This window comes from Lepisma saccharinum, chromosome 14 (assembly GCF_977018435.1).
Source record: "Lepisma saccharinum chromosome 14, izLepSacc3.1, whole genome shotgun sequence".
NCBI lineage: Eukaryota > Metazoa > Arthropoda > Insecta > Zygentoma > Lepismatidae > Lepisma > Lepisma saccharinum.
Window position 1 is genome coordinate 59720708 of NC_139242.1, and position 27391 is coordinate 59748098.

The 27391-nt window shown below is 38.4% G+C and overlaps 1 protein-coding gene across 4 annotated transcripts in view; it reads right to left on the reverse strand.

The window, feature by feature from the left end:
• Positions 1-27391, reverse strand: part of Pxn (Peroxidasin) — a 490196-nt gene that overhangs the window by 113537 nt on the left and 349268 nt on the right. For 2 of the 4 annotated variants that reach the window (XM_083135735.1, XM_083135733.1), the window contains exons 4-5: positions 27059-27130; positions 14497-14568 (exon numbers count right to left, since the gene is read on the reverse strand). In XM_083135735.1, the coding sequence (XP_082991861.1) occupies positions 14497-14568; positions 27059-27130 (144 nt within the window). Of the gene's footprint in view, positions 1-14496; positions 14569-14705; positions 14778-27058; positions 27131-27391 lie in introns of all 4 variants that reach the window. The other 2 variants (XM_083135736.1, XM_083135734.1) reach the window with 1 other exon arrangement.

Here is a 27391-nt window from a genome sequence, read left to right on the forward strand (position 1 = left end):
TCACCATTGGTGGTTCCAGGATCTGTGATCTATATGGTTCGGATCATACTATAAGGGATGTGAATTTTACCGATAAAATCAATTTTATATTTATCTGGTCTCAAGCATAGTAGCTTACAATTATTATTAGTGTTGATTCTCTTAGCAGCGTGAAATCACCATTAAAATAATAATTATGGTTAAATTATATAATGTAACCACAACACCGGTTTCGATAACGGCAATCGGACTTTATGATTAGTTTTATAACACAGAAACGTACCAAACTCAGAGGGTGGCCACGAAGTAAGGAGCAAGTGTTTAATAGGTCAAAACCGCCGAAAATGAGAGGTTGATGATGTCCGATGTTCAGAAGAAACGCATGCAAGTACGCCAAAATAAGACTTCAAATCTTGCATCTGTATGAATAGTGACAAAGTTGACCACTATGTGGAAAACCATATATTTACGTGTAGTATCACTTGCTTGTGTTTTACTTCAGTGTTTTACTGCTTATCAAACATTTGACCCATATTTTGTAGTCACTCTGTAGGAAGGGTAACGAGACAAAAATATATTAATTGATTGATTGATTGAGTTAGTGTTTTAAGTCCACTTTATGTACAGTATGGCTAATCGGGACTGGATGTACAGTTTAAAGTGGGATCCGAACCACTATGTGCCTCCACCGGGAATCGAACCCAGGACCCTTTGATTACAAGACGACGACACCACAAAAATATATTAAGAATAAAATGATATTACTGTATATACAATTTCGTAACTACTTCATACAGAAGACAATGTAAAAAGAGAGAGAAATAAATTATTTATGACAGTTTTAAAATGAACTGTTTTTGACTAGCAGTTAAATAACAGTAGTTGTATAAATGACCAATCTGGACTGGGCCTACAGTTGGGACATGTCTATCCCCATCGAAGTACATCGCTTAGTCGCAATATGTACGGTAAATCTTGCTTTAATGGTGTTATCATTAGCGAAGGAATTTGTGCGGGGCTTACAAAGGGTGCACATGCACCCTTGGCGCAGTCTACCATCGTGACGCTTCGGTGTCGCATCACATACTACGATTCATCTATTGTTTTTCTCCTTTACAGCGACTACACAATAATACTGGGATGTTTTATTGGAAGCTGTTTCATAACGCGAATCCGGAGAGGCCATTTTTGTGTGAATGCACAGAGTAACTTTTGACCTGCAAATGTGGCGCGTTATATCAAACCGTTACTTTCAATGTCCTCTTTTTGAAGAGCATGAAACCATGAGTGGGAGTTGGAAAAGATGCAGATTTCAAGCCTGCTGCCTCAGTTAATTAATACAGATTATTTTTAAGAAGAAAATAAAAAAATAAAATAGGGATGCCCCATTGTAAAACTGGATTTCGCATGATGGATTTTGATAAGGTATTCCAGTGACTTTTCTTAGACTTCTGATGAATTACAATAAATTCGGATTACGAACATGTTCAAAGCAAACTCGAATTCCAACCACAATATGTAGATATTCTAATAATTTTCACATCTTAGGCACTCAAAGAGGAAGTAGTTTCGAAATAGGCGCTTATGACTAAAATGGACAAAAGCAGGCTCGTGTGTTCTCTCTCAAAAATGGTCTGATGCTGTTTTCAAACACGAAAAAAAAATCTGGCGAGGGAACAAAGGAAAAAGGCATTTTAGTGCGTCATCCTCATCGTTGCGATTAGCCAAAGGTAGCAGAAGAGAGATTTAATATGACGAAATACAGACAATACGCTCTTTCGCATTTTGATATATTTTTAACTGTGCTATAAATCTTATGAACCAATTAATAGTTCCATAGGGTGGTTAATTTGTTGCTTAGCGTCGCCTTTCGGCTACTTGTGACCAATGGCGACGACAGGGTGAATGACGAGTGGATGAAAGTGAAGGAACACTCACAAAGAATACGCATGCAGGAATTCGAATCCTGGAACCTCTGTGGCCAGATCGTTAGACGACGACTGAACGCACTCAATATAATAACAACAATAACAATCGTGTAATGTTTTACGCATATTTAGGTTTCTTTAGACCAGTATGATGTTAAAGGTCGGAAATCTTTAATGATTTTACAGCCAGTGGTACCCGTTATTGGTTTGTTTTAGAGCTCTAGGTAGAGAATTCCCCGCCTCCGTGCTTGATGTACGCAAATGTTATTCCTCTCCTCTTTAATATTCGTACGCAAACAGCAACTTCCTCACTCAGCAAACAACCCGAAGCAAAAATGATATCAGGTTTGCCAGAAATATGAGCGCTCCTAAAATAAAAATAAAACCTGTTGTCTCTTTAACTGTACCAAAGCTCTCTTATTTAGCCGAAACTGCCTCGTGGCAAAACTCTGAAGTGCGTATTTCGCCTTATTTATTCTATTGGGTAATTTACAATGCGTTACTAGGGCCTTATTTACTTTATTGGGTAATTTACAATGCGTTACTAGGGCCTTATTTACTTTATTGGGTAATTTACAGTGCGTTACTATGGGAGTACGGGTTAATCCTTTATAAAGACACCAAAATGTCAACTTATCTTCCCCCTCGACTGTATTTTGTAGACTAACGAGGCTCTGGCGTCTCCACTCACAGCCAGTATAATCCTCTGTGAGGCTGGTGTGTTCTGTCCATGTGTGTTTGCAAAGTAAAATAAAGCAAATCACCCAATCAACAATAAGTTACTATGGTAGTAGGCTATATTGAGTACAACTATTACGGCATAAAGGGAATCGTTATTAGAATAGTTTTTCCTAGAATATTGTAAATATGATGCAAGTGTTATAAATATAAGTGTTAACAGTCATTACTTGATCTTTTCATACTTATATTTTACATTCTGTGCACTTACGGCATGATTTTGAACTATTGTAGTTAGATCCTTGTGTATTTTACTGATGGTTTTGTTTCAATTCGAAAAGAATCTCATATTGCGAGAAACGGAATGAACTGGTCGTGGACAACTTGATTCTGCCATTACCAAGAAATCGTTAATATAGATAACTATTTAAAGTAATAAACCTGATGTAATTCAAAGTGATTTAAAAAAAATGGCAAAAATAATAATCAGCAGCGACTCCAGAAAAAATTAGAAGAGGGGAGGGGGCAAGATGCAGATAAGAAATATACGTATAAAAATTCTTGCAAGTTTGAAAGATCATATACACGTATAATAGTGCAAAATACAATAATTATGCCATTGTATATTGATAGACGAAGCATAATTTCTTTAAAAAAAAAAGACTGAGGGTGCAGCTGCTATTCTGGAGGACTGTGGGCCACCGTTACCTCCTTAATATCAATCACCCTGATTAATGGGACGCCAGACCTTTTACAGGGCACTCTTTTAAACTCCTTCGGCACTCTACTTACTGCTTCAACATCTATGGTTTTATTGAGTGTAATGTTGAACAATCAGGCGGGCTCTGTTATGAAGCGCTACTGCTTGCGATTTTAGTTCTCAGTATGTTTAGTATGTTGAGGAAACTATGTAATTCAGGAAAAGAAGTTACGAGAATTCCGTAGAACCTTGCAACTGTGTTTGCTTTTCTGCTCTGTAGTCATTACACAACAGGAAAGCATCGAGCAATTATACTGGTATCATCTTTCTGGGAAGAACGAAACAAAGCACGTACGTAACGTTGGTATACGTCACAGTCTCTGACTCAAAATCAATTGTGAATCACAGACTCGGTAAGTCAACTGTCTCGCACCGCAGCAAGATGTTGCTTATCAGCAGACAGTCTTTTGTCTCTGTTTAAATGCAGCGTTTACGTGACTTTCTAGACATGATTCTGGTATGAAAAAAAGGGACTCGTACTTCGGAGTGATAGATCATGTTTATACTGCGATGACCAGTTATTTACTTTCAACAATGGCGACAGATGTTCACGATATTATTACGAGGCATTGTTTTGAAATGTTCACAAAGGCACGTGCTGAATGGTGATTCAACATTGTCACTAGAAGTATAGAGCATTGCCTAACAAGATTACATACGGACCCTGTTGCGTTTATGATGAAGTTCGAGATATAGCACAAGGTGACCGTGTTAGGTGGAAATCTAATCTTTATGTCAGTGTAAAAATAATAGTAATAATTATTAGCTTTTATTTTTGCATGGATGAGACGGGGGGTACTGTACATTGGCTTCAGGTTTACAGAAAATGCACAGGCTACATTTTGCAACCATATCAAAACTTTTTCGGAGTATAGAAATAATAAAATGATAAAAAATACTGCATGGCCGACAGCGTTGAGTAGTCGACTCACTATCTCGCACGAAAGTTTACTGGCTCGAGTCCCGCACCTGGCCTGATGTTCCTTTCTTAGGAACTTTTTATCAATTATATCAAGTGATCATTCATGACCACCGTAGTTAGCCTAAAATGGAAGAAAAAGGACGTAAAATACAAAAAATAATTAACTGCTGTATAAACACATCAAGACAATAAAAAATACACAATGAATGTAGCTACCGTCTGGGCATTTGCATTAGTCTAATTTCTTCTTTTCACTGCACTTTGTAAACCTTGTGTGTTCTCTTTCTGAAACAAAGTTGTTTGTTTGTACGGAAGCGTCAGTCAAAAGTCATTGATCAATTGTTCGGGTGTTAAATATTAAGCATGGTGATTTTCACCGACTGGGTAAACTCGAGAGCCGCCCCACTGTTTCTTCCCTACTTGCCCTGGCTGTCAACTTTCTCTTACATACGCACCCCTTCATTTAAAATTGGAGTACGGCATACGAATTTCATGCCCTCTAAAATTGATATTCAGCAAATTTGGTACGGAAATGCCGTTGCATGCGAATAACAGGTTTGTGAACGTGAGAAAAGCTCTCCTGCCTTCACTGGCATTCGCAGAATTTTTTTCGGGAGGGGCTGGAATTGTAAAGGTGGATAGTACTAGGATGGTATAAATAATAAGATATTTTGCATATTTAGAGCTTTCTATTCTGAAAAGTGGCAATACAGGGTCATTTAAAGGGATTTTTTTTTACATTTATCACTCTGGTTTACCCAGAGTTCTTCACTGCTTGTATTTGCCTGCAAAAATGTTGATTCTCTCAAAATTTCGGAGGGGGGCTGCGTACGCCAGTGTCTGTCTTAGATGGAAGCCATGCTCTCGATGTCGCACCTGAAGGCGAACAATGACCACTTGACTGCTAGATAGATCAAGAAAAAGGTTTTGAGTTTACAAAATGTACAGGGTTATTATAAATGATTGACCCAATTTTATAAATTCACTGTAGCTTTATTATTTGACATATTGTCAAGAAACTTTGCAGACATGTAGAAAAACAGAAAAAGTTTTTTTTTTTGTTGCAGGTTAGCTTCTGATTTCTGCCACGAGAGCGCAGCAGTGAGCATTTATTCAATATGGAAACAGGCAGAGAGAAAGCTTATGTTATGCTCGAGTTTCATTCACATTAGTCTGTCGTAACAGTGCAACGACACTTCCGCACCAACTGCCAAGTCCATTCGGCGATGGTATGCACAATTTACAGCTTCAGGATGCCTCTGTAAGGGAAAATCAACTGGTCAGCCTACAGTGACTGAAGAAACGGTTGAGCACGTGCAAGCGAGTTTTGCACGAAGCCCACAGAAGTCGACGAACAAAGCAAGCAGAGAGCTGAACATCCACAGCCTACCATTTGGAAGATCTTACGGAAACGATTGAAGCAGAAGCCTTGATAGGGACATGCTGCACCAAGTGTGGGAAGAACTTGATTATCGACTTGATATTTGCAGAATTGCTAGGGGGGAACATATAGAGCACTTGTAATATGTCACAAAAAAACTTTTTGAGTTTTTCTAGACGTCTGCAAAGTTTTTTGACAATATGTCAAATAATAAAGCTACAGTGCATTTATGAAATCGGGTCAATCATTTATAATAACCCTGTATATTTCTATCCGCATCAATTCTTTGCACCTGGATTCCATTAAACGTGACAAATTTATGTTTCAAATCATGTGTGTTAATTCTGTACAGTATGAATAACATGTAGAACGTGTCACTGTAGAAACTTTCACACCGTATGGAGGCTAAAGGTAAACAACCTTTGTTAATAACGTTATCTTGTTTGGCGTCCCCTTTCCAACCTACGAGCACTCGAAAAACTATATCCTCGATATATATGCAACCACGCAGCACAGGTTGACAATTCCCACTAATGGACTGACTTTGATTATTAAAAACACAATATATAACTTATCTAAAAATAATCAGGTAGATAATCAGATAATTTTGTCTAAGTCTCGAAGGGTCTGAGGGCCTCCCCGATGGCGCAGTGGTTGCGTCGCCGCCTTGTAATCAAGTGGTCCTGGGTTTGATACCCGGTGGAGTCACATAATGGTTCGGATTCCACCTTAAGCTGTAGGTCCAGTCCCGATTAGCCTTACTGTGCAAAAAGTGGACTTAAAACAAATCGATCAATCAATCGAAGGGGTGTGCTCTCGATCTCATCTCGTAGATTTTTACAAAGCCTTACCCAGACTTGTAATATGTTAATTTGATTTACACCAAATTGTTTTTGAAGTAAATTTCTAAAATTGTTTTTACAATGATCTCTATCATAAAACTGAAATTCTTGGCACATTAGCTCTTTCTCTTGGCAAATGCCTGTGAAGCGACATGTTGTACAACGCGTGGTCAACGAATTACACGTTACAATTACTTGATAACTACTTGACGTATTACAATGTAACAACGCCATTCTTAATGAATTTTTCCCTACTTTCAATTGCACTAAAAATGAAATGGGGTTTCCATTAAAAAAACGTAAGTTTGTGTCGGAAATCGTACTTCCTTACGTAGTTGAACGTATTGTGTCCTCTCATACCTTTATATCTGCGAAAGCAGTTTTTCAGTATTTATTGTTGTTCACGAAATACTTCCGGTGGTAATATTATGCTACTCACCCTGTATACATGCATGCCTGACGTAGCGCATTGTAAACGCAAAACTTATTTCTGTATTTCTACATAACGATCTGTTCATGGATGGCTTGCAGTTCTGAAAAGAAGAATTTTTTAAGTACCTCCACGTCGGAAGAAAATGGTGCCTTCGCAACAGAGCTCAAACTGTGTGATGCTTTATTGTAACGCAATCGGTAACTCAAACTCAGAGAAACTTTAGAACACATTATCAGAAAGTTCCACGGAAAGTGTCCTAAGCTAGCCAACAAGTGTCCCCGACTTCCCTGCACAAGTAATGTTGAGAGTGTCAGAGAAGATTTTTCCCCTGGGAACATGTGAAATACATTGTTTACACGACGCGAGTGACAGACATTGATTAACTGAAAGCGAGGATAAGAAAAAATACAGCCACTGTGGATGTTGACATGCTGACCCGAACATGGTAAGATATCTACTTTCGCTTCGATATTCTCCTTGCGATAAACGTAGCACATGTAAAAGTGTATAAACAAAGGGCATATAACTCTTCGATTGAATTACGTAAAATTGTTGAGTTTATCATGCTATTAGATTCGTTGTATCTTCATTCTTTTCTGTTTTATCCATGATTAAAATGTGTCAGATCTTACATGTCACCATTCAAATGTATTTTGAAACAAAAGAAGATAAAATTGTATCAACAAGTACATTTGGAGGCAATTTCATGTAATAATTGCTCCAATAACCATCTTATACAGATATTAATAATTTCTCATTTTCAATTCTTTTTGCTAACTCATTTTAAATTATGAGTGTGTTGTTCCACTTTTGAAACTCTCTAACCCACTGTGCACTAGTTGCATCTTTATTTTCAAAGTAATAAATGCGCAGTATGTGATGCCTCTCGCATTGATTTTCGTTCACGCAAATCCTGTTGAGGAGTATCGCAATGATTTAAGCAAGCCATCTGCATGATCTGTGACCACACTACAGATAAATCTACTTTAACTGTGTGGCCAAAGAAATAAGAACTGGCATTCTAGACTGCATGACGTCACACTCAATTACCAGAAGATGCAACTCATCGAATCTCTAGTTGCAAATTTGTACAACGTCCTAAGCACGAGCATAAAATCTACGTGACCGAGAATAATGTAGACTGCGGCGCTCTCTGCCGGTTAGATTTGTAATTGCAATGGCTTGTGGCTGACAAGCCGAGGCAATTTACTTGAGCAGGAGCCAGGTAAATATCTTCGATGTTATCTCCGGACAAACATGAGCCGTGTGCTTGTCGATTTCTTCAAAGATCTTGACTCCCACGTTGGTAAAGGGGAACCTTGAGTGAAGTGCATAGCCCTTGGTGGTTCATTACAGATCTACTTGGTTTTAAACTACGTGTCTCATTATTCATAACACAAGCTGCTGTTCCTTACAATCCAGTCCTAATCTATGAACTTGGTTGGGACGTCATTCTTAGGTTGATTCGTATGCAGCACACCAAGAGTATGTTACTTTAAGTGTGTTGTAGAAATCTGATGCATATCTACTGGACACAGGATTATTCATTCGGTTCGAATACTTGAGCCAAGCTTGTAATAAATCTATTTTCCCTATTTTATGCGATGGAAATTAGCTTCTCTTGGATGACTTATGTTCTAAACCAAAGAAAATAAGTAGGAAGCAAGCTCCATTCGCAAAATGCTTCAGGTCAGGGTGAGTAACAATGTGCTTCTAATGGCAGAATAAGATATCGCTACGGAGATATGGACATTCTTCTATTTATGAAAAGATCATTCATGCACAATATAACATACATGCAACTTCAAGTGTTTTATCCTGATGTACCAGGATTGTGGATCAACTGTCGTTGGATTGGTTGGAAGGATTTTTAGCACGTTTACCTACAAATCAATCGCGATGATTTGACTGATTCTGTTCTTGCAACATGTACATATGTGCTGTCTTCAGCAGACTAGGAACATATCTAAGTAAATACTGTTTTTTTATGTTCTCGTTCTGTCGTCCTAATCATCGTCACTAATCCATCTACACAGTTGCAATTAATCTAATGGTAGAAATATGTGAGCAAAATCTTGGGTGGTAAGAATCTTTATGTGATACTTCTTGAAGGAAACGTTACTATTTCGTAAGATACGGCATTAGTCTTCCGCCGTGGCCGTGCGCCATGGGTTCGAGTCCGCCTGGGTTCAGCCTGTGTATAGGACCGGTGCTAACCCACCATCGTGAGGAAATTTGGGAGCTACGAGTGAGTAGCGTAACCCGGTCTGGCAAATCTTCTATAACGACTGAGGGTTCGACGTGCTGGCCCACGTCACTCCATTACTGGTTGATGATCTTTACACCTCTAGGTAGGATTGTGGGAGGGACACTGGCAGTCGAGAGAGAGGCCACAGGCCTGTAGAGCCACAGGTTATGTTATTAAGATAAGTTATTTATATAAAAGCTCGAATAGTTATTCGCTCAGTATCTGTGTTTATCATTTAGAATAATAAAAATACACCTATTCTAGATACATGTTAGAAGGTTCTGTCTAATTTATTACGCACTGGTTATTGTAGATATTACTAGATACTTCAGTATCATCTCTCGGTGAACTAGATATAGCTAGGGGCATGCATATTTCGTTTTTGACGAAAAAACGAAATTTGAAAAAACACATTGTAGTGTTAATTTTTCATGTTTTTGAAAGGTGTGAGGTGCATTTTGTGACCATATTTTGTCACGAAATAATGCGAAATGAACTGCAAAAAGCGAAATTAACTCTTAACACGAAATTCAGGGTTTATTCACCGCCGTGACACCTTCCGAGGTCTGAATTATCGTGAGAGTTATGCAATTCCCGGAAAATTGATTAATTCTGCTGTTAATATTGGAGAAGCAAAAATGGACTCCTTTACACAGAAATAAACTTAATACTCTGATGATTACATAAATGTGCTATTAGAAGTGAAATGTTAATTCTGTGGAATAAGTGTAGTTTTTAAATCAAATTTAGGATTATTTTCACAATTTTAAAACCAATATGTCTTTTTATATACCACTTTTCATCCATTTTTTCACCGCTATAACACCGATATTTCATTTTATTTACCGCTTTTGAACCCGAAATTGACTCAGTTTTTGTACCGAAATTTTGCCTTTTTATTTACTAAAAATATGTGCCTCTAGATATAGCGTATTATTTACGGTTGAATTTCAGTTATTCTAACATTAATTACAAAAATACATTTAATTCGGTACTTCAGAACACCTTATATATATTTACTGTCTGTATCTACATATTTAGATATAATTACCATCATTTTACATAACCCTCTTTCAAGACCTCTGTTGAAGAACCGAGCAAGGTGAGAGTATCACATGCAGCACACACGGGAAATAGTAAATCATGTGAGCGACCACCAGTACAGTAATTAGTAAATTCCCGGGAGTGCCATTAATCAAAATGACGTCACGTCGGCACAATAAGAATCCCATTGCGACATCAAGCAAGCGGAACAGATAAACTTGAACCATTCCCATAGTCTACGCTGGGAGAAACTAGGCACTGTCGACGTCATCGGTGTTTCAAAGGCAACAGATCCCGTTGTTGGCACTGGCACGCGTAAAACAGCGAAAACAAAAAATTCGGTTCCGTATAGATCAGTTGGTGTAACAGTGGCACGGTATGCCAAAGTCCTAGTCGACCCTGCATTTCTCGCTGAAATTTAAACGTCTCCTGTGTGTGTGTGCCAAATCGTAAAGAAAAGAATATGGGTTCTTCATTTGTGATATTTAAAATCACAAAATGTTGTTCAAGGCGATGGTAACAAGATGTCAGCGACTTTCTCTTATTCGAAACGAGAGGAAAGGAGAGGAGTTGATGGGTGTTACGGCTTCTCTTTGGCCCATCTTATAGTATAGACTTCTGTTCACAGAAAGTGGCACACTCGTTTGAGTTGAAGTCCAGCTACGTGTCTGGAAGTACAGCCGAAGTAAGTGTTCGGAAAGCAGCAGTGTTGCTTACTATCAATCCCTTTAACCACATGCAGGGAATTTTGTGTCTCTCAGACTCAAAGAAAAGAGCTAACGAAAATATTGCAGCATAAATATTAATTAACTGGAATTTCCACGTCTACAATCAAAGCAATGAAAATATGAATTTATCCTGAAATGTATTTAAAAAGCAACGCGTTTTTGACGTTCGTGACGAAGTGGTTATCACAATTCGTTAGAATGCGAGGGCCCCGGGTTCGAATTTGACCTAAGCATTGTTGCTCTTTTCGAGTCTCTCTTCATCGTCGCGAGTAGCCGAAAATGGCAGAAATCAACACTAAATAACGAAAAAAGAAAACTCAATTAGAATAAGCGAGGTGGAAAAAGTGCTGTTGTAATTCCTGAAAATGATGCACAAAAAACGTATATTTTTCTTTCGGAAAAAATGTTTTCCTATCTCGGGAGAAGGCTTGAAGAATATATAAACTTCTTCCCCACCCACTTTGGCAAACAGAATCGCACAGTCGGCACTGAATATGCGATGGGAAAAATAATAGAAATCCGAAGCAAGAAGAGCTTATGTCACAGCCAGAGAGGCACATGAGAGGAGGCACCCTCCCCCCCCCCACATCAGTCATCCAGGCTATTAACAATAAGTCACCGACTGTCCTGTCATTAACAGTAAATGGATTTTTTTAAAAATAAAAATTCTGATTGCCAAAGTGGGTGGGAAAGGAGTTTATATATTCTTCAAGCTTTCTCCCGGGCTAGGAAAACACTTTTTCCGCAAGATAAAATAAGTAATTTTTTTTTTGCATCATTTTCAGGAATTACAACAGCACTTTTTCCACCTCGCTTATTCTAATTGAGTTTTCTTTTTTCGTTATTTAGTGTTGATTTCTTCTAGTCGCGACGATGAAGAGAGACTCAAAAAAGAACACCCATGATCAGGCCAAATTCGAACCCGGGACCCTCGCATTCTAACGAATTGTGATAACCACTTCGTCACGAACGTCAAAAACGCGTTGCATTCTCAAGTAAATTTCAGGATAATTTCACATTTACATGTAGACGTGGAAATTCCAGTTAATTTATATTTACGCTGCAATCTTTTCGTTAGCTCTTTTCTTCGAGTCTCGGAGACACAAAATGCCCTGTATGTGATTAAAATGTTTGATAGTAAGCAACACTGCTGCTTTCCGAACACCTACTTCGACTGTACTTCCAGACACGAAGCTGGACTTCAACTCAAATGAGTGTGCCACTTTCTCTGAACAGAAGTGTACATGAAAAGACTGTAAATACAAAATCTGCCAAAATTGCAGACATAACCTTTCTTAACGGCGATGTCGTCCCTTACATAATTACAATGCAAGATATTACTGGATAGCTTGGGGGAAAAAATCTTGTTCTCAATACACATGGGACACCTGGATCCTGTAATACTGCCTCCCCTGCGTTCTGTGTGTTGCCTAACTATAAGGACGTGAGCCCACTTCAATAGCAACTCTTCAACAGGAAATTCTTCTATCGCCGCAGAGTTACGCAACACACACAACACACTGCAGCGAAGACAATATTTCACGGTCTAGGTGTTCCATTATTATTACTGGTGGCTGTACAATAATGTTAGGTGAAGAAATAAGTTTCGTATGTTCTTTTTTTTACTCAGCTAAAAATTCGGATATGATCTACACATCAATAGGTGGGCTGCACTTATAACGCTATTCTCTTATTCAAAATCCTTCAATTGCGCGAACGATGGATTTAATAACATATTTATCTTTCGGAAATAAATGAATTTGGTTTCCAATTGCGCACGTAGGGATCAAATGAACCGGTACATAACAGAAAATATTACATGTTATCTCTCTTGTTAACATCACACACATACGCATATATACGAATGCTATTCGTCGCTCATCCTGGTTGATCCACAGACCAATGCAGATGGATTGATTTGTGCCTTTTTTCCACCAATGATTGCGAATGCTGTCGCTCCATCTACATCAACATACTGAAATTGGAAAATTACTGTCACATATTGTTGTTCAATTAACACGATGTTGCCCATGGCAAATTTCAATCTCATTGCTTTTGTTATCAAACTCATCCGGCACAAGCACGCAATCTGTATCGATCTGTGGTCTATAATTTCCCGGTTTCAATTCTGAAAAGAAGGAAAAAATCTAACTTTTTTACAAAACAACTTTGGAAAGAAAGGACAACAGAGTATCATGCACTATTCAACCACTACTTCCAACACAAACATGAAGACGGAACATTACCCTTATAATATGCGAAGAGGTAGGTGAGGTGCGAAATTTTCAACTTGTCTACTACCAGAGTTGGGAAGTATCGCAATTATAGTAACGGTTACTATTTTCGGTAATTGCATGCGTAACAGTAACGTAACACTTGGGGATAAAAAAGACAATTTTACATTTCTCAGAATTCGCACACAGTAGAATCAGACCCTAGACGGAGTGTGTGCAAGCATCTTTGATATGTACTTAAGTAAAGCATTCCTGTCTACCACCTTCGTCGTGAACCCTGATACGGAAATCCCGTGTTCCCATGTATTAGGCACCTAGATGGCCGATTAGCAGAACATTTCAAACTGTGTGGAAATTCTTCATTGTGTTTAAGGTTTGTGCCAAGTACATGTGTGTGTGACAGTGTGGTGTTTTCGTTGCAATTTTGACTGAAAGATTAAGGATTAATTAATGCTGTTTTAAGCGTGAAGCACTAGTCATATATAGTATATTTCCAGTCAGTTGCTGCGATTAGGGGGACAGTAGCCCCCACTTTAAGTCCTTGCCCCCACCCAGTTTTGGCACCCAATCGCCGTCCTGTTTCCAGTTCCCATGCAGATATTTGTAACCTCTGTATCTCGGTCTTTAGGTTAATGTGATGACTTGTGGACAACGGTCTCTGCGGTTTAATTTCTTTTCTGAATCCATTGCGTGTCTCCATATGAGTAACGTAAACCATTTCTTATCATCGAGCAAAAATAACAGTAGGCCCATATATGTCTTTCGTGAAAAACATTCAAATGTTGAGGGAGACTTTTACTCCAGTTTTGGAATTCCTATTCAAACTTTCGGCAATTTTATTTTTTTCTTTGCGGTAAGGGAAATATTATTTACGTAGTTTAATTGTGTTAGAATTTTGAATATTTCTGTATAAAGGAGGAGGGGTAGTTGTGGGCAGGGTAGTATTCGAAGGGGTGATGAGGTGAATCCCGATGCTTCAGGAGTAGTTAGTGAAATGTTCCCACCGCTGGAAATTTTCCAAATAGAACACTGGTACGGGGTTGAGTTTTATATGCGCTAGTGATATGAAGAAAGGTGAGAAAATCAGTTATTGCCTAAAAGAACGTCACCGCGTCACTTTTGGAAGCAAATTAAAAGTTACTTTTCTCGAGCAACTTACCCAACTCTATCTACTACAAATGTGTACAACATATAGAAGCAACCCAGAAGGTGCATGAAGATAAACCAAGCGAAAAAACAAACTTAAAAAAAAAGGATCCCACTCTACTATCAGTGCACTACAACCAAACAACACCGTAGCGCGCATGCGCGTTACTTACAGTCGTTCGAGAGTCTTCAAATCGGTAAAAATGCCCGGCGATAATTTTTCGATCTTGTTGTAATGGAGGTATCTGAAAATGGGCACAAGAAGACACACATTGAATTATTCAGATCAAGCTTTTTTCCACCTCGAAACACAGACACATATTATAACACAAATAACATTTATGACTACAGGAACTGAAGAATCTCGGCATGTCTTACTTACAGGCGATCTAAGGCTGGCAAATTGGTAAACGTATCAGCATGAATCCCTTCAAGGTCATTGTAATGCAGATACCTGGAAAGAAAAACAAGTGAAGAATGAAAATCCTTCTTGCCTCGCGAGGAAGGTTCAACTGCCAGGGAAGTACGTAGCTGTCGTCAAGATGTAGATGGTATTCGCTTCGCCCGCGTGCGTTATTGGAAAAGTAATGAAATTCCTCTAGCTACGGGAACATGCAGCTGTCAAAAGAAATAACTTATAGCCTGCTGGTAGATGACGCTAGTGTCGTCTCTGGAACCAAGCTCTTGGGAGGAAGAAAATAATGAGATTGTGCAGGATATAATTGAGATTTGAACAGCACAATGGAATAGAACAAATATAAGCATAAGATAAACCTGCTAAAATGTACAGAATTTTCGCACATCTGTACGTGAAACAGTTTATTTTCTAACAGATATTTGTCACGGTGTGTGTATGTATGTCTTATTCAATACAGCTTTCTTGTACAGTCACGTACACTTCTGGATTGTAACGATACCAACTGCTTTCAAGATCGTTACTATCCAGAAGTGTCCGTGACTGTACATAACTCAGCTCTTAAAAATATCACTTAAGAACGCAGAGGCAGCATCGAAATATCAAAATATTTACGTCACCAATTGCAGAGGGGATGTGGCAATCAGAGCAATGAAAAGAACTAAATGAACGATACATGGGACGAAATGATCAATTCGGCTTTTGAATAGAACCGACACGTAAGGAACTCATATTCTTGATCTCGCGTCTCTTCTCTCTCTCTCTCTCTCTCTCTCTCTCTGTCATGTTTGAATTTCTCGTAAAACTTTTTTTTCACTTACTTCGATTAAGCGGCAAGCGAGAATACTATTACTCTCTATAGGATCCAGTAATATCCCTTTCGAGTTCTTTAATCCTGACCACTAGTCGCATATTTTCCTCGGGAGGAAATTATATAGCATAAGTTTTCAAATAGTTCAATCTTAATTTAAACTGTAGGTCCAGTTCCAACTAGTCAATATTCAGTGTGCTATTTGAAAAAATTCCTGTGTGAAGGAAATCCTAGTAACTAGTCATGATCGGGATTATATAAATTACAATGACAAAAATCAGCACCCAGAGGTGTGGGGTGTGATTTCCCTCATCTCTCCTGACTATATTTTGAGTGCACCATAATAGACACTTTGTGTCTAGTTGGCAACACTGCCTGAATCTTATCACAGATATCTTTCTTTGGGTGTACTTCTTTATACACATGAACGAATCTAGGTTAAGCTATTGAAAATTACCTAATTCATTATCTTCATGTGTGTACATACTTAATTAGTTGTTTTCAAGCTTTTACCTGTTGTCTTGTAGGCATGAACCCTTTCAGTGCAGTGTTGATATTCCACTTTTAAAGATAAACTTTTTTGTGGGTAAACAAAATTTAGCGCCCTACTAAATCACGGGACGCTCAAGCTGTGCCCAAGTGGGAAAAGTAGCACTGATTTTATCTTGAGAGTTTGACAGGTTTCTTCCTGCGTACACCTTCAGCAGCTGAGAAAAAAACTTGTCACATTCCACCATTCGTCTTTCTTACTTCTTTCTTTTCCTTCCGACCAGTTGCGCCCATCGCGTGATTGCCCTATCCCTTATCTCCCAAGACAATCACAATGTTCTCTACCTTCATTACACTCATCGGCAAACCCAAAGGATGCCTCATAAGAGATTAATTAATGCAACCATCCCTTTGCGCAGTGGCTAATGACGTTGTGTTCCTCGCTACCTAAGCACAGAAAGTGAATTTTACGAAAGGCAAGGCGAAGATAAAATGTAACATGTGCTGGCAGCACTTGACTCTTGGTTGAGCTTAAAAAGCAAGGCAAGGCTGCAAGGTACGTGTATAACAGGAGGGCCTTTCGACTATTTCTAATGTTGGGATACGTGACTCTTGACGTAACTTTGAGGTATTTAGGATTGGAGAGATAGAGAGAGAGGAAAGGTGTATTTCTAATGAACCATAATTCGTAACATCAAAGCGTGTGTATTGAAAATAAATTACATAAGATTTGTAAGGGTGCTGCCGCGTAAGTGAACGAGTGAACAATGTGACGTGTGAATTGGACCTTTGTTCTGTGCTAGCCAAGTGTTTTCCGAAAATTCCTCTCCTCGCGAAAAACCGCTACGATATTCCACTTTGGAAAATTTAATCTACTTAGAATTCCTTCTAGATCATTCCCATAAACTTTCATGTGGTTAGCTGTAGATGTTCGCAATAGTTTCGTAGCTACATAAGCCTATTTTCCATCACATATCTCAAGACAACAGCGAAAGCAAACTACACGAAAATTCATGTGAATGCTCCAGAAGAAATTCTACACAGATGGAATTGTTCAGAATTTAGAATATATCTGTTTTTGAAAGGACAGGATTTTTTTTAAAAACAGCTTGGCTGGCATAGGCCAAAGGTCCAGCGAAGCCTTAACAATCGAAGCTCGAGTTTACGTGGGACTTGCTTGCATACAATGAAGGGTAACTGCATTATTTTTTTCCAAACCAGTTTTAATGCAAGACATTGTAATTATTACAAATATACTCCCTGACTTCCAATTTGATACCTTTTAAAATGTGCATTCTTGTGGAACTGTGTCTTTTACACAAATGTGATAAAGTTCTGTCATCTCTTATCTATACAGACGAATTCACGTACTCAGACCCTTCGCTTTACCTACGAGCAACGTGGATTGATTTAATCAGTTATTTTTAGTTACAATTATAGAGTACAGTCTTAGAAAAAAATACCTGGGCCACGGGACGTAGAATTTCGTAACGTCTTAAGCCTGTTGTTTATGCAACCCAAATAACAAAATATTCGCTTAAGTTTGCCTGGTGATTCTGAGTTCTCGGGAAGGATTGAGCTTTGATAGCATGAGTCACATGACTCGTGCCCCAGCCACAACAAACAGCTGGGTGCTACGATGCCTCCAGAAGAAAATTTCAGGAACTGGTTTCTTGACGAAGCTACTCGTAAGGAATACTATTCTTTCAAGTGATATTAGAGTCATTGTCAAGAAGGTTCGCTGAAATGATGGTTCTCATCACAGACCACATGCCACACGTTAATTGTTTAAGTCCAGTTCATGCACTGGACCTACAGATTAAAATGGGATCCGAACCAAATCCTCTCTATTTGGTATTGAATTCGGAAGCCTTTCATTACATGGCGAAGACGTTACCACTACGACATCAGAGAGGCAATGGAACCCCTTGAGAAAGAGATAAGCGAAAATTGCTACCTGACAAACCATATTTGCCCGTAAATTTTAAAAATAAGACAATATTTTGTACTGACAGTTTCGAACCGTGGGAGAGGCATATATTTTTTTTGTACCATCGTCCATTTCACGAGTTTATAATTCTTCCTCACCGACACGAGTAACGCGAGTGGTAGAAGAAAAGCGAAGTAAAATAACTGAAATAGAAATAAAAGGAAAAAGCGAAATAAATTTTATTCATAATATTCTGCAGTCACTTGAGTTGTATTCACGGGATGCTATCTTTAAAGAAAGCCGTGGTCTCTTCCTTGTCTTTTTCGCTTCCTTTGTGCTCTTGCTTCCCCCGTCACGATTGGTCTAAAACTAATTAATGCGACGTTAATTAAACAATCCAAACAACGAAACAATGCACAATCAACTGCACAAAACAACATTCCAAATGTTTTCGAATCGGAAAACAATTGAGATGCTGTAAAATGACTTAAGATGCAGTAATAAAGTGGGAATTCGGTACCGTATAGAATTAAATCGGTAGAGATGTTCGATTTGATTGGATGTTTGTTATTTTGATTTGCTATTCTTTCACTTTTGGCAAATAGCGACGATGAAGATGAGTGATGCTATGATGAAATTGATGAAGAGACACTTACCAAGGACACCCACGCCCAAGTCGAGATTCTAACCAGGGACCCATGGCATCGTAGCGCGCTGTGCTAACCACTCCTCCATGGAGTGGACATTATAGCATATTTTGTGTGCTCAATTGGGATCAATCAATGGAATGAATAGGCATATTATATGATTAATAAATTCATATCATAATACCACGTCATATTATTCGGCACGAAGTAACAGCAGAGACATTCAATCTTGCATTTTTGCCTTTCAACTAATTCTTTGAATTCAGGTTAATCACAACAATAAGATAAATTATGAAGCAAATTATAGTTATTACGAATTACCTGACAGAAACAACATTAAGCAGGCTCGGTGGTCAAGCTCATTAAGTGATTGACATTCGATATCGTCGCCAAAGTTCCCGGGTTTGAGTACCGTCCTTGTCGGGGGTGTTTGACTATTTCGTCATCAATTTCATGTAATGGTCACTCGTCCTTATCGTCGCGATCATCGAACAGGGAATAAAAATTATAAAAATAAATACGATGGAAGAGTACTTACTTCATCTCTCACGAAATCTCCTACAAAACCGGAATATATAAAATACATGTATATTCATTCACATACATTTTCGATTTCTATATTTAACTAATCGAGACCGAGAACGGGAGAGCAATTTTCAATTCGACAAACCGAGAGACGGAGAAACTGTCAAGTCTCGTTTCTTCTTGGCACCTCCGTAATCCAGTTGTTCTGTTTGTCATTGGCTTTGTATTGGCAATTATTGTCATTATTCTTTCCCTGCAGGTAAACCATAACGATGAATTATGATGAAATGAAGCAGATAAAAGGGCAAGAACAAGAAAGTCATGCCTGTTCGGGACTCCAACCCAGAACCTTACGTAACGAGATTTGAAATTCTGGAGAAGGCGTCCGTGTTTCGCTTGGTTTTCTCTTTCCTCTACTTCCCTTATATTATCATACATGTATAATAAAAATGGATCTGATACGGTATGTTGCGATTCATAATTGTGCTGGTTAGATGCTACAGATGTGAACTCCAACCTGCAATATATTATTCCCTTTTGTTTCGTATCTGGTTGAACATGAAATTTTCTTACACTGTGACAATTTCTTTCTTAGTTTTGGTTTGGTGCACAGATATGCTAATCTGGACTCGACCTTCAGTTTAAAGTGGGATACTAACCACTATGTGCATCCACCGTGTATCAAACCCGGGATCCACTGATTACAAGGCGACGACGTTATCACTACGCCATCGAGGAGGCCCCATGACAAAATGTTATTCACTCGATCTCTACCATAATTTATTTCAGCATTTACATTTTCGTTTTCTTCTTCTTTTTTCCTTTTGTTAACTACTCTTATACAACTCTTTTTGCGTCTTCGAATTTCTTCTTGTTTCAGGAAAAAATAATACATGCAGGCTGTATAAAAATCCCCCGTTCAAATAGATAAAACGTTCACTCTCGAGAACTAATTTACATGTTTATCACTAACGTAACCATTAGGAAACTATTGAAATGTTAACTGATATTACTGCAGATGAAACAATACTTACAGCCACTAACGAAATATCTATTCTTGTGTAGCCTCACAGACAACAAGTATCTGGTGAGTCATTCACTCTTGCTGACTACGGGCGAAGGTCACTGAACTAAAGGGTGGTGGCAAGCAAGCAGGCTTCTGCTCTACCAAAGACGAGGTCACGTGTTCCAGTTATCACTGGCGTACGAAATAAGGAGGAACACAGCTATCTGACGTATGATTTGGTCCCGTCATTGCACGTAGAACACTTTATCGTCGTGGCCTTGAAGTTCCCTCAGGGCACTCCTACGTAAAGGCTTCTCAGCTAGAAGGATATCTTCCCCATTGAGTGGAGGAAAAGTGGGTGCGTATAGAGGTCCTTCAACTTTCGTATTCTTTTTCATTTCAGAACCCGTGCTGTATCGTCGACTTCATCCAATCTATCCGATGTAGGTTTTAGGTTCTGTTTCTGTTCGGTTATTTCACGTTGTCTTCCTGCTTATGTTATTCGCGACGAAGGTTCTGGATTCGATAATCTGGACAATAACGGGATTGTGTTGGTTGCTTGATTTGGTGTCTTAAGTCCACTTTATGTCCTGTTAGGCTAATCGTGAATGGACCTACAGTTTAAAGGGGGATCCGAACCACTATGTTCCTCCACCGAGTATCGAACCCGGGATCCCTTAATTACAAGGCGCCCACGATCCCACTCCGCCATCGGGGATTGTGTTCGCAACGAATGGATCAAATTTGAGTGATATGATATGCAACCATTGGAAGACTATTGAAAGAAAAGCAATGGGAACCTGCCAGTTTTTCTACTGCAGACAGGAAACCATAAACATGGAAGAGAAGCTTATATTCTATGAAACCTGACGCTATGTGCTCGAATACTGGCTAAATATAATCCATAGAGGCATAGCAACGTTAAACAACCTCTTATATGATACATATAGGTTTAAAAAGGTCGAAATACAAAGATTGTGTGCGCCTCACTGATGGCGTAGTGGTAAGGCCTTGTAATCAAGGGGTCTCGGGTACGATACCAGGTGATCGCACATAGTGGTTCGGATCCCACTTTAAACTGTATGCATTTCAGATTAGTCTATCTGTGCCGGTGACTCAGTCGGTAACGCGTCTGACTACCATGCTATAGGCCCCGGGTTCGATCCCCGGCCGGTTCAAGCCCGGGAACTTTTCTAACGTTGGAAGCGACCCCGGCGCCCACCCAGCGTCGAATGACATGGGTACCTGGGGGAAACCCTGGGGTTAAAGGCGGTCAGGGGCGTGGAGGCTGATCACATCACCCACACTCACGAACGAATCAAGAAAGTGTGGGGCGGCGTGATGCTGATCACATCACCCCCACTCACGAACGAATCAAGAAAGTGTGGGGCGTTACCCCCACACCCCCTATACGATTTCATGGCGTAGCGCTAAGCACAGGTGAGAACTTTACCTTTTTTTTTTTTTTTTGCATAAAGTGGACTTACAACAAAATTTAAACTTGCGACAAAGATTATGATAAGGTATTAAAGAATTGGGTCTAACACATTTTTTTATTGTTTACCAATGACATCGTTAACTAATATTCTTAATTTCAGTTTCAAGATGAAATCGGCTACGAAATAAAAGGAGTGGGTTCATATTTCTGTTACGAAATTCCACTTTTGTAGTAGACCTGTGCCACACTAAGATGTGACATAATAAACAAATCTGAGACACTTTCAAAGTATTAAATTGCTATCTACGTATTTGGGAACAATCTTTCAATATAATACTTTTTTTGGACGCGTCAAATCATAGTATTTAATTCCTATTTTAGCAGCTTTAAGAAACCTGATTTTGGGGGGGGGGGTTACAAATGCCCTTTCTGCTCCCGTCAAGTTACGCCTATGACAAACAGGAATTCAAAGTAAAAGACTGTCCCGACTAAATAGGGAAACACGTCTGATAGATTTACAATTGGGAAAATCATAATTAAGCGTGTAGTTGAAAACAACCTATTTTCATATATTGCATGCAGCTCTACTTTTTCTGCAATGTGGATCAAGAACTGGGGACGTGGAGAAGCACAACACTCCACGTAACCAATAGTCACGTGACCCTCTTTGCTTTCCTGCCATGTTGACCTTCGCGTGGAACACATTTCTCGGTGTTAAGACAGGCAAAATCACCCGATCATCGAAGGGTGCAATATGTGTTGCCTACCCTCCTGCATTACTTGCTCCTATTAAAGCCTTATGGGGAAGAACTTTTTTCCATGACTGTACATACAGAATATTTTTTTTCACTGGAAGAAAAGTTACTGAAATTATGTACGAGTATTGTAGTTTCATTAACACACTCAACAAACACACAAAAAAAAAAAAGTCTTTCTATGAAACAATACATATCTATACGTACGGTGCCAAAGCCACACCAGCAATTTTCAGCGTGTTTTTTTTTTAAAAAAAAATTGATTTAAATATAAAAATCTACAAAAATGATTTTTTAAAAATAAAAATCATGATTTGTATCCACCCTGCCTACGAGTATGCGAAAAGTTTCCAAATGTTTCAAACAGCAAACTGAATTTTCATTCAGTTCTCACGTATTACTTCCTTGCTTCCGATGGATAAAAATGACAGAAACTCATGCTCAACATGTTCTAGTAAAACAAGAGTGTACTCTCATTCGCCAACTACTTAAGATGGAATCTCCAGCCTTGTGCCTTGAATACTGAATGTTGAAGTGGATACGCTGGAACTGTGTTGAAGTTGATTGATCATGTTTAGGCCTATCAGGGGGGTGATTCAGCCTACTCTCTGTTCGAGCTGCCCTCCCTATCCGTCACGAGGAGGCCACACAGTGTGCTGAATGCAGATGGCATTAGTATCTGTCAGATTCTTGGTTTATCGCGCAAGATTTCCTGCTACCATTTCCATGGTCGGACCGCTGTATAAAAAAGAACAACAGTTTACTTGGATCCTTCGCTACAATGGCGCCCTATTTGCTGCTTAGGTGAGATTTTCAACACAAACATGTTCAGCTATAGCGTGTAACATCAAGACTCTTGAAGTTGCATTTTTTGTTTTGTTTTCGATGTTCACACTTTAAATATAAAAGTACATTGAACTTCATAGTTCTCCATAGCTTAGCAGCAGCATTCTTGGTGTTCAAAATTTAAAAGCAAATTTAGTTTTTAGCATCAATGACCGCTTACAATTTTCATCTCGTCTTATACTTTCTGGATATGGAGATCAGAGACTAGACTCTTCAGCTAATAGCAATGCTTTGCATTCCTTAGCTTATTGACACATAAATAAGGAGTGCCGATAAGATTTTTTTGTAGTAGTACCATCTATAAAAACACTTCTCAAACGATTTGTTATATACCTGTCAGTGTGGATAAAAATCATAATTTTCATTTGAAAAAAATATTTGATGATTTTTAATTTAAATCGTTTTTTTAATAATTTTTTTTAAAAAAAACACGCCTAAAATTGTTTGTGTTTTTTGGAACCATACACACAGATACATGCTCTTTACAGAAAGGCTTTTTCTAGTAAACGGCCCTGGAAAATATTTGAAGAGTTTGATTAAAGCAAATAAAAAATATGTATGTAAATATACATTTTTCTGTTTCTGATACTGTATATATGAACCTACTATGAAAATATTTGTCGAGTGTGTTAATGAAACTACAAAAACTTTAAAAACTTTTCTTTCAGTACAAATAAAACATTCTGGATGTACTCTATAATTGTAACTTAAAATATTTTTATAGTCTTTGTAGCTGAATTTTGGCATTTTTTTAAAAAAATGATGGTTTGCAAAATATCAGCTGCCATGTTTATTTACAGTTCAATGATAATGACACTATTTACCGTTTAACATGATTAGTATTTTGTATATTTTTCTAAACAAAATGTTTTGCTATTTTTGCCCATAAAAATTATTGAATTTTAAATCAAGAGAAATACAGGGTGTTTCGGGGCTGATGATACAAACTTTCAGGGATGATGGAGAAGGGCACATGTATCAATTTGAGATTAGGAACCCTGGTCCGGAAACGACTTAGTCGAAAGTTATAAGCGAAAATCTGTGTATGAAGATGTAATACTTTTATTACCTGCACAAGTTCCACAAGCTGCTACATTCACAACAGTTGTTCAAAGTGGCGTCCCCCAGCTTCGCTGCAGGCATGACATCGTCGCACAAAGTTCTAGCGTACCCGTTGGAACAACCCCGGGGTCTTTCGAACATGTCACAGGCAGCGAGAATTCTTGCCAGGGGATCCTCTTCAGTCTCGACAGGTGTCTCGTACACAAAACTTTTCACATGACCCCACAAGAAGAGATCAAGTGGGTCAGATCAGGTGACCAAGCTTGCCACGGAACAGCTTGTGAAACTTGTGCAGGTAATAAAAGTATCACATCTTCATACACCGATTTTCGCTTATAACTTTCGACTAAGACGTTTCCGGATCAGGGTTCCTTATCTCAAATTGATACACGTGCCCTTCTCCATCACCCCTGAAAGTTTGTATCATCAACTCGGAAACACCCTGTATAAGGTTTGCTCAATAGAAACTACTTTTTGTTTTTTGTTTTTAAGGCTTTGCCCCTGTAGCTTGAAAGGAACCTACGCCACTGGTTCGCTTTTAATGTTCCGTTGTTTCACTATCCACACTAGGAATCCGTTGAACGCGTGCTGCTGGAAAACAAATAAATGGAGCTCCCCCCCTCCTCCTCACCCGTATACGGCGACAAACATCGAAAATACTTGAAGATAATTCCCAACAGATCAAGAGTCAGTGATTGTGGCACTACACTCCACGGTAGAAGACAGATTTTAAGTTTTTAATGTTATTTACTGCAGCACGTGCTCTCCAAATTGAGCACACTAGATGCCCCTCGCTCTCGTATAATCAGTAATTCTCTCCTGTCTCCTTTCCAAATGTTTTTTTTTTTTTTGGCGCAGTGTTGGCAAGTCTAAGAAAAAATACCCCTCAAATGTGGAAACGTTGCTTGTTAAGGAAAATTCTCAGGCGAATGCGGGGAAGAGAGCTTAAAAATAAATACCCGAGTAACAATAAAACAAAAGAAGTGCAACAGGGTTTGTCCCCCCCCCCAAAAAAAAACTAATTTCAAGACCACTTTATGATAACGTAGGCTCACTGGACTTGATCTACGATTTAGTGGTGTCCGAATTACTTCATAGAAAAACAAACCCGGAATAATTTGCTTACAAGCTGTGCGCTATCGAGGAAACCTGACACAAATTTGCAACTGAAATTTGAATTGTTCAAGAGGTTATGTTGTTAATCTTCCTTTATTATTTAATTGTTTAAAAACAATAGTAAGTACGTAACACGAAGCAAATAACCAGAAATATGCGATTTTCGTTCTTTACATACTTATGTTAATACATACATTTACTTCTGTATTTAAATAAAATAACATACATTTACTTTTATTTTAACGGTCGTGTATAAATATTTCCCGAGTTGGGCCTATAAAAAGTTGGGACGGTTTCAGATAATTTATTTCCTAAAAATGGAAATTTCTGCCTATTCAGGTAGAATAGTTTGGTAGTCTGTGAAACGACCTCACTAGAGATATCCATTGTGTCCCATACATGTACGATCTCATTTGGCCGAATGCCAACCCCTCTGCCGCCACACCTTTCCGCCAGGAAAACAAAAAACGACGGCAGGACAACGAAAGCTAATAACTGTTCCAGTCGAACAGGCAGCGTCTGTCTCGGCGCTGACAAAATGAACACTTGAGTCTCTTCCAAGATGCTTCGCCTGTGAACTCTTCCTGTAGAGTGCATTTAACGCAAGGTAAACTGCTACGGGCGACATCTGCCGAGGAAACGAGATGACAGATGGATCTACGCCACTCTTAGACTTGCTCTGAATATAGGCTATGCATAAAATATGAGCAGAAGTGATAAGTTGGTGTAGTTTAATTGCACTTCATCTGAAGAAAAGTTGCTTGTAGTTCAGATACACACACATACATACGGATGCCTAAGTTACAACACAATTTTGTTGCAACTGTACTCGCATTCTTGCCGTAATGATGCTCGAAATCCATCTTACTCGCAGTTTCACTACTTATGCATGCATTTGATTTCTCTTTAGATACTTTTAACAATCCGATAAATCTTTGCCAACGAGTCCCTATCCGAATCGTACGTCTGTTTTCCACAATGTGATGATGATAAATTGAAATAAAAACGTTAATAAGTAAAGGACATCTGTTTCGCATCAGCAGAATTCAATTTCTCAAAACAACACAGGATGTAGAATAATAATTTTTTTAAAAAAGACATAAAATAGCGATGGACAATTTGCCTATTATCATCTTTGGCGTTGACTGCAGTATATAATACTAAGAGTAAATAGTAGAACCTGGAATTACTTATTAAAGTATTAATAAGCTGCACTCAGAGTGAATGTAGATACAAACCATGGAATGTTTGGACTGAAAACCAAAGAAGCTTCTCATGTTTTAGTTTTGCCAAAATTATTAATGGATACATTACAAACAATACCACTTCTCTGAAAAAGAAAACTTAGTAATGTTACCAGGTCAGATTTGTTCTGTAAACAAATCACAACGTTATAACGATCACACAGTACTATCTTTTACCTTATTCATGTTACAAATATTAAAATTACATACACAAGTCTTTGGAATGTTTTTTTTTTTTTTTTTGGCAATATTAGTATGCACCATGTAACGTGACAAACGAACAGGGAATTATTTAACCCAAACAAATATTTATAATGCAGATAGTGGGCAGGAATATAACAAAATATTAAAAACATACTAAAATATATTGAATACAAGAGTATTTTTTTTATTTTTGCCCATGCAGGTTAAAAATCAGTAAATACCGTTTAAGTAATAAAAATGAACTTACAATTGTTCGAGCTTTGGAAGTCCCTGAAACACTTTGCTTTCAATCTCTCGCATTCTGTTCTTGTAGAGATACCTGAAATAAAAACAAGTCGCAATTATCTACCATACTCTACATACATGAGACAATGAGTAATCTGATGAATGCCCCTTGCGCTTATTCGTAACACTTACTAACCACTGATACATAAAATACACATTCAAATATTTGTCTTTGTGCGGTACATTCTTGAACGTAAACATACATATATTGGAAGAGCTAAGTACAATTAAATAACAGTTCAACACTTGTCTTAAATAAATTAAAACGAACGTGATGTTGATGTTCAAGAAATTT